Source organism: Pelecanus crispus, chromosome 1 (assembly GCF_030463565.1).
Source record: "Pelecanus crispus isolate bPelCri1 chromosome 1, bPelCri1.pri, whole genome shotgun sequence".
Classification (NCBI taxonomy): domain Eukaryota; kingdom Metazoa; phylum Chordata; class Aves; order Pelecaniformes; family Pelecanidae; genus Pelecanus; species Pelecanus crispus.
Window position 1 is genome coordinate 158,042,096 of NC_134643.1, and position 12,005 is coordinate 158,054,100.

Consider the following 12,005-nt stretch of genomic DNA (forward strand, 5'->3'; position numbering starts at 1 on the left):
TTTGGTTTGTGTTGTCACCTTTTTCTTAAGGAGAAGAATATTCCTGATGATAAAAACGGTATACAGAGATGAGACTGCATTTTGGAAATTCAGTAGTATCTTCTTCTCCATAGATCCTTAACCACTAACCAAAAGAGTAAAAATTTTAAAACAAACTTTTGAGGGAAAAGGTTACCTTTGCCAAAGAAGGTACTACTGCAGAGATGCACATGTTGAGCTGATTTTACAAAGTAGTCAAGTCGTTTTGCATTCTAAAACTTTTAAGATCTGCATGCAAGGTACAACTAAATTTCTCTGACAGGTACATGGAAATGCTGTTAATAACCTAATATCCCTTGTGTCAGAAATGTATTTTTGGAATGTGTAAAGCTAAAAGATATTTTTTTTAATGCAGTATCATGAAATTAGAAAGGCTGGGAATTGATAAAAGATGTGATTTTTTTCCTCTGTGCCTTCATCCCATAGCATTTTAGGAAATGGTGGGCTTCGTCTTAATCCCTGTATGTTCTTTGTGTATTTTCAGGATTCCTCTTCAATTGGAACAGCCACGGTGGCTGGTCCCAGGACAAGTGCAATAATTGGAGATCAGGGAACACCACCGAAGGTCCAGCTCCCCCTCAATATGTAAGCAGCTCATCTCAGTCACTGCATACTCTTTGTTTCCAATCATGTGCGCATGTGTACGTGTGTTTGAAATCTGAAAGCCTGAATCTCAGCTCGGGAGCATTCTGAGAAGAGAGAGATTGCAATTTCATACATGACCCAGCCTCTGCTGAAATTCAAAAATGAGAAGGCAGGCAAGACTTCCCCCTTTCTCAGTGAGCCCTTTTAGACTCCTGGTATATTTATTACAGCTGTATGAATCACTGTGAAGCAAATGGAATGCCTCTTAGCTAGAGAAAATCTTCTTCCTTCATTTAAAGCTCTTAAAAAGGTGTAGTCCCATGCAATCAAACACCTGATATATTCAGCATTAACCAGAAAAAATGACCCAATTGCATTTTTTCAGTGCCATAAACAAAGACAACGAATGAACTTCATATCATGGGCATATGGGCTCATTGAATAGTGTGTAGAGTAACAGAAGGTTGACTAGATACAGAACAAAAAGAGTTGACTTCATTATAATAAATCTCTTCCAGCCTGGTTGGTTTATCTGGTACCTGTCTAGTTAAACCGCTGAACCCTTTTCTCTCATCACGTATACCTTGTGAAAGCAGTAGAACTATATAGACACACACACATATGCACACCAGTATTTTAGGGTTTTATGATATGGCTAAAATGAGGTCTGAATTCACAAATAAAATCCTAAAATAACACAGCAAATCTGCTTTGAGGAGAATAGGGGAGTTGGAACAGAACCAAAACAAATTTTTTCTTGGCTACTAAGGTGAGATCTTTTTATACCTGAGGGGTACCACACATCACTGACAGCCCCACGAAGAGGTCTCATCATCACCCTGTGGTCACCCTGTGTAGTCTGTGTGGCACATAGTGGGGCACAAATTTATTTCAAATGTTGCCCAGACTAGGAAGCCATAACAGGCAGTATTTCCAATATTTAGTTGCTGAATCAGGGCATTTTCCAGCTCTCTGGCAATGCCCCTGCTTCTGTGCCTCAGCAAGCCTCCCCTTCTTCCTCCTGTGCTTCTCCTGTCGTCTCCCTCTGTGAAGCAGCCTCATAATCTGGTCTGTCATTTTGCATTTGTGAGACAAGTTTCAGTCAAAGAGAAAAGTGAAATCTTAGCAGAACTGGGGAGGATTGTAATCCTAGAGCCCTGGGGCTTCTGCATTATAAGTAGGGTCACAGACAGCTCCCTTAGGCCACGAACGTGAGCTTCACGTGTAGATGTGGCACTTAGGATATGGTTTAGTGGTGGACTTGGTAGTATTAGGTTAACAGTTGGACTTGATAAAGGTCTTTTCCAACCTAAAAGATTCAATGATTCTAAGATTCTATGATCCTAGCTTCTTGCTTGGGCCTTTTTTTAGGGAACTTGTTATAAAGATTTTGGCTTCCTCTAGGTCCTGCTCCTAGAGAGTTTAGAGAGTTTTCTGGTGAAGTGTCACATCTAAAATCTAGAGAACGGTGAAACATGTCCAAGTCCAAAGGCTTTGGCTTAAGGCAAAATCAGCCTCATCAAGTGGGACCACTAGCCCTGATCCCCTGCCAGAGGAAAAGCCCAGAAATGCTTTCTGGGGAGGGAAGCAGCCTGCACTCAAATTGTTTTCCACCCTACAAGACAGCAGGCACCCTGCAAGCTGTCCCACAGCCCCCTCTCTGCCAGCGCACGGGGCATACGCCTGCCCCCATGGGGTGGGCATGCCAGCCACGGCCAGGCAGTTGACCCAAGCTGTGCCTGTCGCTGGGTTTGGAGAAGCCCCTGGCTCTTTGCAGACTAATAGAGGAAACCTCAAGGGATGGTCATCCTCACTGCCCCACACCGGTGGTGGGATCGCCGGTCTGCAAAGACAGTGCTGATCACCTCCACTGTCCCAGGGTCATGCTATGTGGTTATCACATACAAGTTTTCATCACTTTAGCAATACAGAGATTGGTCAGTTTTGGCATGGAGTCCAGGCTGGGCTGTTGTATGCCTTCTTTTAGTCTATGCAAGGATTTTGATACTCTCTCCGGAGGATGTTTAGGCTCATTGTGATATTGGTTATTCAGGCTTACTGGAGGCTGAGTTGGGGCAATTTGCAGGGTGGAACAGAAAGAAACTAGTAGGAGAGCTGGAGATGGCTGCAAGGGAAAGAAGCCTATGATCCACTTAGGGTAATTTCCCTTGCACCTTATTCCAGCATCTCAACCTGTAAATTACTTTATTACATGTAGTCCCCTGGGGAAAGGGCTAAGTAAGTCTATTTAAATTGCTCTGTCCTTGACCCTCCGCTTTACCCATACCTTCTGAATATGAGCTCCATGCAAGCAGCAAGTTAAAAAGGGGTAGTCAAAGCCACACTTTCTGCTCCCTCGAGTAAGTGCAATCTTGGCACTTTCCGTTACATCCCAGCAGAGCACTGTGCTGAAGGATTAGCACTGAGGCATGTAACCTTATTTCATGTCAAGGTGATGCATTTTAATGTTCTTCAGTTCATATGTTAGCCTCATGTTTTCCATCAGGTGAGCAGCTACAGACCTGCTCAGAACCAACTGATTACATAGGCTAAACAAAGGACGTGCAGGATGGTTTCTGTTGACTAATGAAATACCGTTTCTGGTGAGGTCTTTATACCCCATGCACGTGGTAAACAGAGCCAGGCACATCAGCCTAAGCATGCCCCAAGGAGCTGTTACCAAATATTTCATATTCTGCTCATTACTGCTGTTTATTTACTGCCTTCAGAATAAAAATACAGAAATCTACTGGTACCATAAAGGAGTAGAATCAGGAAAACTAACAGGATTTATTCCTCAATTATATTTCCTGGAGAGCAGAAGTAAAAAGCCATGTATCATTTTTATTGGCTGCAAGTCTACAATCACAGTGGTTGTAGTTTTCATTATTTCCCTGGTTCGCTGCTATAAGGTGGGCAGCAAGCCTCTTCTCACCCACCCCCAAGCCTAAGAGCATTCTGCTGCACTTTGTAGTGTAAATGCACTTTCTGTAAGTGTTTTCCCATTTGTCCTAATCTCTCTGCACTGCCTGTAAAGCACAAATAACAAAAAAAAAATCCTCAAGAAGGCACAACCTTGATCAAGAATTTCCAGAAATCCCTTTTTGCATTTGTAGAAAGGTGACAGTACCAAAAAAACAATTGGTATTTACAAAGAAAGTATTGTTCTGTGTGTGCATTCTTGCTATCCTATCCCAACTTTCCATTATTCCCCAAAGTGCAAGCAATCATTCTTAATTTTTCAACAAGGATCTCTCTAAACAGAGATAATATCTTTAGGGACTTTAAGTTCTAGTCATTTCACAACATTAGACACATCCCTGAAGTAGTAGCGGAAGAACAAAAGAGAGATAAAAAGAAAGATTCTAAACAAAGGGAATAAATAAAAGCTGTAATTAAATAAATAAAAAGTTCTACATATTGGGTCCTGCATTAAATATTTATTAGAATACTTGCATACAAAACATCCAAAGCCAAATTCTATCACTTCACTTACTTAAGCAAAAATCCTCTTGCAGAATTTGGCCCTCTGTCACTTTTTGGTTTAACTCTATCCCGGCCGAAACCAGGACACCCACATAATACAAGAATTACCGTACCGGATCAGAAGAGTTCTGTGTGTTGTTTCTAAAACTGGCTGGCGTAAATAGCTTTGTTTGGTGTGCTGTAATGATGTCCCTTTTTAACCACTGTTTCTGAGCAGTGTTTCTGTTCACTTTCTGCTCTGCGGGGCTGGAGTCAAAGCGGGACAGGCGGTGGTTGATGTCAGCTGTGTGCTTTCTTCTTGTGTGACCTCTCCCTGCAGCTACCTAGCCCTGTACGCCTACAAGCCTCAGAAGAACGATGAGCTGGAGCTTCGCAAAGGTGAGATGTACCGGGTGATTGAGAAGTGCCAGGACGGCTGGTTCAAGGGGACGTCTCTGAGGAGTGGGATGTCTGGCGTCTTCCCTGGCAACTACGTGACGCCTGTTTCAAGGTGAGGACCACTGGCCCAGATGGATATGCCTGAGCTGGGGCTGGGAGGGATTCTGCACCTGGAGGATGCTGAAAACAACGTAGCTCTACTTTTAAATCACATTCCCCTTCCAGAAATTTTCTGGTGGCATTGTAGACTTGGATAACGATACTTGCTGGTAGTAGCATTGGAGTTATCCATGTTCTCAGAAGACTTCACTAGTTGTTTTAGATGATGTCTTTTACAGCCTCTGACTTGACAAAGTCTGATGAGCCCAGGTTTTACAATTGTAAAGAATCTGTTGGCTAACGATTTTTTTATTGTTATAAAACTACTGGACATGTAACAGGGATAAACAAAATAAGGAATGCTTGTGTCTTGCTTTTCAGTAGATCCTCATGTAGATTTCGCTTTTCTTAAATCAAAGGACTTGGATTATTTTGATCAGAACTAATGTTTGAACCATTAAAATTCAGAAGTGGTAGGAGAGTTCAGTAAACTGTCTGATTTTAGCTACCTCTGTCTCAGTTGCAGAAGATGAGAAAAGGAAAGAATAGCATGTTTGGGGAGGAACACCATTTGTCAGAGTTTGGTATTGGACACCACCAAATCAAAGGGTGTTTCTGATCTGAGCCCACTCAGAAATAGTCTGCAAGCTGAGGAGAAAGTTCATCAGTGTGTCCAAGACTGTTTTGCCCCATGTTCTCCTTGCAGGTGAATGTTGCCATGTGTATGCCCGCATGTCCTTTAGAGCAGCTGTGAATTTGCAAATCTAACTCAGTCCTTCTCAGATGCTCTCAGTCTCGCCTCGCACATGCACACAGTCTCCACCATCTTTCACTCCTGTCCAGAGAAAGGCACCTCACCACTCAGAAAGTGTTGATCTTGAAAATTTGATCCAGGTGTGTTCCATCTTCAGTTTATGTCAAGTTTGTGATATGTGGACTGAGCAAGACCAAAAGTTAAGAGCAGATTATAAGACAATAACTAAGCCTGCTGACACTCCTAATATTGCATTTCAGTCAAAAAACCACATTAATTCATGGGGTCTTCACTGTTCATCAATATAAATGTATTTACCTGATTTTGTAGACCCCCTTAGCTGCCTTCACTCCTTGCCTCTTCAGCTCTTAATTAGTAAAGAAATTTGTGCTGAAGTGTTGGTGATCTGAATCAGCAAGTCTTTATTAAATGCAGCATGTCACAGCTAGAACAAGACACAGAGAAGTGCTAAAGGGCAAAAGTGCTTTCCACAAAACCTGAAAGCAGCTTTATGATTATATTTATGATCCTATGAGATAATTAAGTTCCTGTGTAAATCACCCTCAGTGAGAACAGCAAGAAAAATCTGATAGCAACAGAATCTCCTATTTGCTGCACTTTCAACTTACTTTGTTCCCCTTTGACAGCAAAGCAGAGGATTAGATTCATGTGTGGTTTTCTGCCACTCTCTACAAAACCCAGAAAAGAAGTTGCCCATGAATTTAGTAACACTGAACTAGATTTATAAGCTGCCAAATCACATGTGTGAGCAGAGCATGGTGATAAAAGGACAAGACCCTTTAGATGGACAGACAGGCACAGGGCAGCTGAGAAAATTTGCCACATCCAAGATCTATCCAGCTCTGTGGGAGTCACAGATAGTTTCTGTACCTGTTGGTGCGCATGTTTTCCTGAACACAGCTTTCAGTGGACTATTAGGTGTGCTTTTCTGGCAAACTCTATCTAGTGCAGATGGCCAAGCCAGCTCCAGCTGAACCTTGCTGCTACCCTGCCAGCTCTTCACAGCAGATGACAGACAGTCAAGATTTCCATCTGGTGGGATTCCCAGCTTTTCCCTACCTGGAGACTGATGAAAAAAAGATTTGAAGAAAAAAAGTCAGATTCATTTAGCAAAATGTAATCCAGGCAAACCTTGAATGATGAGATGAGTCAAGCCAATGACACCACAGTGTTGTGTTTACTTCTGTGATTTTGGGGGTAGGGAGGATTGGCCAGAGGGGATAGCTATCTTTTGCACTTTTGGATCGTATCTTCCAGACTGTGTTTTCGTCTCTTTCCATCAGGATTTCACTCTTTTGGCTCTTCCCCTTTCCACTCTTTTCTTAGGGTTGCTTCTTCTGTTTTTCTTGTCCTCTGAATTGGGCCAGATTGTTCAGCATACTCTTTCTTTCTGCTCTCTGGTTCCCACACAACAGTTTTGGGGCCCCAGAAGTTCTCCCAGTCCCACTCCCCATAGGTTGGTCTTGTACCCTTTCTGTTATCCTCACCTCCCTTGCTACCCCCCTGTATTGTCTCATTTCCATTTCCTCCACCATACTTTGTTCTGCATCATATCCCCTCTGCTGTCCTTTCCTGGAGGAGGACCTTGGCACATGGAGCAGCCCAGGAGAGGACAGCAGCACAAAATGATCCCTCTGTTTCATGGCATCTACTGCTGGGGAAGGAAATTACTCAGGAACCTCAGTAAGAAACTCAGAGAAAGAGCTGCTGAGCAGCAGCTGAGTTTGTCCATTGGTGTCCTTCTGTCCTCCCCAGTGTCCTCCTGCCCTGGTCAGAGAGTTTCTAGCTCAGTAGTAAGAGGACTAACACTTGCTTTAGGCTGAACTCATTGCATAGGAGAAGGGGTCTCGTTCCTTCCCTCAGGTCTCCCCAGCCACACAGATGAAATACAAACTATGCATACAGTTTAAGTGAGCAGTCAAAGAGGGGTCGATTATTGTTTGGATTGCCTTTTCAGTAAGGTCAGCTGTGTTCCCTTCCCTTTTGCATTTCCTTAGCAAGTCTAAGCTAGGGCTGGTTACAGCGGTAGGGTAAGTATTCAGCCAAGCCAAGCCCTGCCAAGTCTGCTGCTTTTCAGTCCCCTTCAACAGCCGCACGCAGATTTGCTGCTATCTATCTTTTTTTCTCCCTGTGGGGCTGTATGCAGGTTTGGTCCTAAGAAAAGATCTCTGAGTCTGTTTTAATTATCACTCCATTATTGCCTGTAAAATAGCCTCTGGCACACAAAATTACATTTGGGAGAGATCCATTTCTTTTGAATTCAGATTTGTGATTTTACTAGAAACTATTCAGACAGACATACAGCTTAAGAAAAAAAGTGATGAGAAAAATCATCTCTTCCATTTTCACCCCGCACTCCTTCCCATAGGATAAAGGGGTGAAAACGTCCTCTAGCATACTTGCGACTGTGTCCTATAAAGATAAATATATACCTATGTCTCGGTTTACCTTAACGTCTAAGAGGGTATCATGTTGAACCCCCTAAGTAACTGGGGGTGCTTATCAGCATTGTGGCTGGATATCGGGGCCTCTGCAGCATGCTTACGCTGTGCCTTGTCTCCATGCAGGGTGCCAGTGGGAGCTGGACAGCCCAGGAACAGCGGAGCCGGGGGACCTCCGGCAACGAAAGGAGCTCCAGGAGCCATCCACCCCATTGGGGCCGGTCACACCAATGCTGCCACGGCTGTCAGACCGGTTGTTCCTATCACTGCACCTCAGACGCATCCCCAGCTGCAGGCGGCCTCTTCACAGCTGAATAACTGCTTGAGGTATTCGGCTCAGCAGCCGGCCAGCCAGACCCGCAACGCCATGCAGATGGGTATGTGCCTCTCGCCCTGCATCGGCAGGATTGATGTCGTACCCCTTGAGCGCAAGCCTCTCGAATCTGCCTGTCCCGGCAGCTTTCTTTCTTGTTTTAGTCACAGCTCAGTCAATGTGGAATAGAGTATGTTTTATTTGCTTGTAATATTTATGGGCTTCTATTGATCTCTGGGAACCACGTTGTGTTTATCAGATTGTTCTGTTGCTACAGCTGAAATAGATTATAGTGTTTACAAATATTTATACAATTTATCTGAATGAAAGCAAGCACCCTGCATACTGAGGAGATTAACAGTTCTGAGTCCGGTTGGCTTGCTGACGGAAAAATACTGCCCTTATCACAGGGCAAGTAATACACGACTTAAAATTAAGAAGCATTTCATTGGGCTTCAGGGATGAAAGGTATTTATTAGGCAGAACAGGACCCGGTGTTAGTGATAAAGCAAAAGATCTGAAAAATACTGCCACCTTTTTGAAATGAGAATAAGAGCTTCTCACACCAGGGGGCCTCTGTTCTTTCTAGGTTCTCTTTCTGATGTACAGCACAATTTTCTGGAGTACAATTTATTCCTCTTTCCTTGATGTTAAACAGCTCTGACGTTGAAGAAAGTAAAAGTAAATCCTGTGGTGGAACTTTATAGCAAAATTTAAAACATTTTGTTTCTGATATTTTATAGGGATGTGAGCCATTGTGTTTACAAAGGCAGATCAGTAAGGACTGTGACTGCTGAAAACTGAGGTCTTAGATACAAAACAGAGCAGGCACAAATGAGAAATACACTGTGGTGTGAGTCATGGATTCATACCTTTTGAAGGCAGAAGGCACCATTATGACTGTCTAATCTCACCTCCTACGCAGTCCAGACCAAAGAGAAGAAAACGTAATCAAATATGTGTGAATCTGAATCTCAAATAGTGCAGACTCTTCTGCTCAACAAACAGCGTCAGGACTTTATGTGGCGTCCCTGTCACACTGGCGAATAATCAATTTATCCTCTTTTTGTCTAGTTCAGAAAGTCCTGCTTTCCCCTCAAGTCACACCCTTCAAAAAGCCCTTCTGCTCCCACAGTGCAAAGGCAGAAACGTCCCCTCTTGGGCAAGGCGCTCAGGAAGCGTTCGGGTGCTCCTGGTGCCTCCTGTACCCATGCCAACAGGCAGATGGACTCCCCTGAAACTGAGGTGACAGGTCATTTTGCCCCATGCACCTGGCATGCTCCACATCTTCCTTCCATGGCACTGCTGTGCTACACCTCCAGCAGCTTCCCTGAGTTAAGATTGCTCCTCTAGGTCTCTCTGACATCTTAAAGTGCCAAGGAGTTGGCAGGCAAGGTGATCCAGGGACCACAGAGCTGCTCCAAAACCTCTTAAGCAGGGAGTTCTCCAGACCTTCCAGAAGGTTCATGAGATTGTTGTTTTAATTAAATAAACCTTTGCCAGGATAAATAAAAGACGTTTTTCACGATTATCAGTATTTTTCTCCATAATGGATGTCCTCACTGGTATCCTGTGGACCAGAGCCCCTCAAATGGTCTCTAAAGAGAGACTAAAGTCCTGCAGGACAGGGCAATGCACACTGAGTTCTGGAAAAACTTTCCAAGAGAGGCAAGCTGGCACAGTATTCAAATCACATTTCTGTTGGCTTGCAATATACATGAGTAATAAATCAATTTTGCACAAGGCCACTAATGTAGGAATACACCCAAAATGAAATATGAGTGGTGTAGAACAAAAATAGCCTTCAGTGAGCATTGCTAATTAATAGCATGTTTGATGCAGCACAGTCCAGATCCAGAGATCCCAGAGCAAAGGCATATATTGTAACAGTAAGCAGATGAAATTACAGAATAAAATGTGAGAGCTATGTTCAGAGTTGATTTTTCTCAGGCCATTTATTTTACTGTTTCTCATGTTTTCTGTTTCCTTTGTGTCTGGAAACACCGAGTCCTATATCAAAGAAGTAATGTACCTAATATGATTATCAAATCAGTTTTCTGCATCCAGGTACATGCAGTGAAATTCCATTGTTGTGCTTTTGTTCTAACTTTAGGAAGGCCATTGCTCCCTACAACCAGTAGTTCAAAACCTTGACCCTGCAAGCTTAACCATCCCAGAGAATTAGATTTCTGGCAGCAGTGATTGCTCATCACACAGGTTCCAAATGGGAAAATCATGAGGAGGGAATCACTTCAAGATAACCAGTGGTGCCTTGTCTAGCTCTCTGGAAAGGAATTGCACTTTCCAATATATGTTCTTGGTAATCCAGGGTGGGGGAAATGGTAACTAATAGTAAGAATAGTCTTGAAGATGTCTGCAACAACAACTTTTAGGCCCTTCCTCATGCTACATGGTAAAATCACATCAAGTTCAAGACTGGTTGATGATAGTTTGGTTGATTTGCTATGAGCAACATTAATAAAAATAGATGTTATAGAGTCAAGGAGTTACCGTGAGGGAGAATCGTGTAAACTTTGGAGGTGTTAATCTGATGATCACCAACCCATCATGTTCAGCATCGCCTCAGATAACAGGGCATAAGGCTGGGGGATGAAATTCCCTCCTGGCAGGAGTGCTCAGCTGGTGTAGAGTATGATTAATGGCACTCCTTATCGTTTCAATCCCTGGTAATGGGTGCTGCTGTTAACCATAGAAACAGAAAATAGTGGTTTGAGTTGCTCTAGCATTGTTGTTTAGTTATAGATTAAGTGAACTCCATCTGGTCCTGTGTAAAAACGTATCCTTCAGATGAATTTGTAAGAAAACCAGAGATCAGAGTGGGTCAGAATTTTTGCAGAAAAATGCTTCTTGGTCAAAGAAAAGCTGATTTGTTGGACTCAAAGCTTTTTGACAGGAATGGATGTAGTCCAACCAGACTTCAGCCATGAAGCTGTCCTGGCTCAGGTTGCAAAGGGAATAGATAGCTGCCCAGAGCTGTTCTCTGCAGAGGAGAACAGTGCAGTGATGGGATCCTGTTTTCACATCCCAGGTGAATGCCCTGACCAGAATAGAGGCTATTGTGGGGTTGGTTGTGCAGGTTGTGCTCAGAAAAATGTTCAAAGGTTCAAATTTTGCACTGAGGCAGATCTAAACCAGGTTATGAAACCTTGAAATAATTTGTGAAATGGGCATTTTCCAGCCAGTCCTACTATTGAATCGTTTAAGTGAGGGAATGTCTGTCCACTTGGCTTCTGGTCTGTACATACTTGAAGCGGAGCTGTGTGTATGTTACACCTAAGCAATCAGCCAGCCTGGAAGTCAAAGGCAACACCGTTGTGGAAACAGACCTGGAGCTTTGTCACACTTTTTGCAACATGAGGCATGCAACAGGCTCCCGAATCCCTGGAGAGGTGACCTCGGCAGCGTGTCGCGGTCACCATTAAACAGACAAGAGCTAATTCCTGGTTCCTAGCACTCGTAGGCAGGGTTTGCTCAGCAGGGGCAGCAAGACTAAAAGGCACTGCATGGTCCCGTAGGGACTTTGCTGGCAGAGACGAGGCTGAGCTCGGAAATCCTCCGTTGGATTTCTGCTTAATTTATCTCGTGCAGCAGCACAGTGATGTGCTGTTGATCATTTTGTTAGGGCTGAAAGAAGAGACCTTCCTTTGTAATTGCCGTCTGTGAGGTCGGCGTGGATTGTCTGGGCTAACCCTTTAGGTCCCATGGTGCGTTGCTCCAAAACCTATCAGGTTAGGAGGGGGTCCTGGAGGTTTGGAAAACAGCTCAGCTGGAACGAGGTAAGGTATTTTAAAAACAGAGTAGGCTTTTTATTTATTTCCAGGCATGGGGCAGGGATGGTCAGGCTGTTCCCTAGTCACATCACTAGGCA

At 43.7% G+C, this 12,005-nt stretch overlaps 1 protein-coding gene across 1 annotated transcript in view; it reads left to right on the plus strand.

The window, feature by feature from the left end:
* SH3RF3 (SH3 domain containing ring finger 3) overlaps positions 1-12,005 on the plus strand; it is a 253,571-nt gene that overhangs the window by 207,255 nt on the left and 34,311 nt on the right. The window contains exons 6-8 of the mRNA XM_075724723.1: positions 524-624; positions 4,430-4,600; positions 7,930-8,180. Coding sequence (XP_075580838.1) covers positions 524-624; positions 4,430-4,600; positions 7,930-8,180 — 523 coding nt within the window. The remainder of the gene's footprint in view (positions 1-523; positions 625-4,429; positions 4,601-7,929; positions 8,181-12,005) is intronic.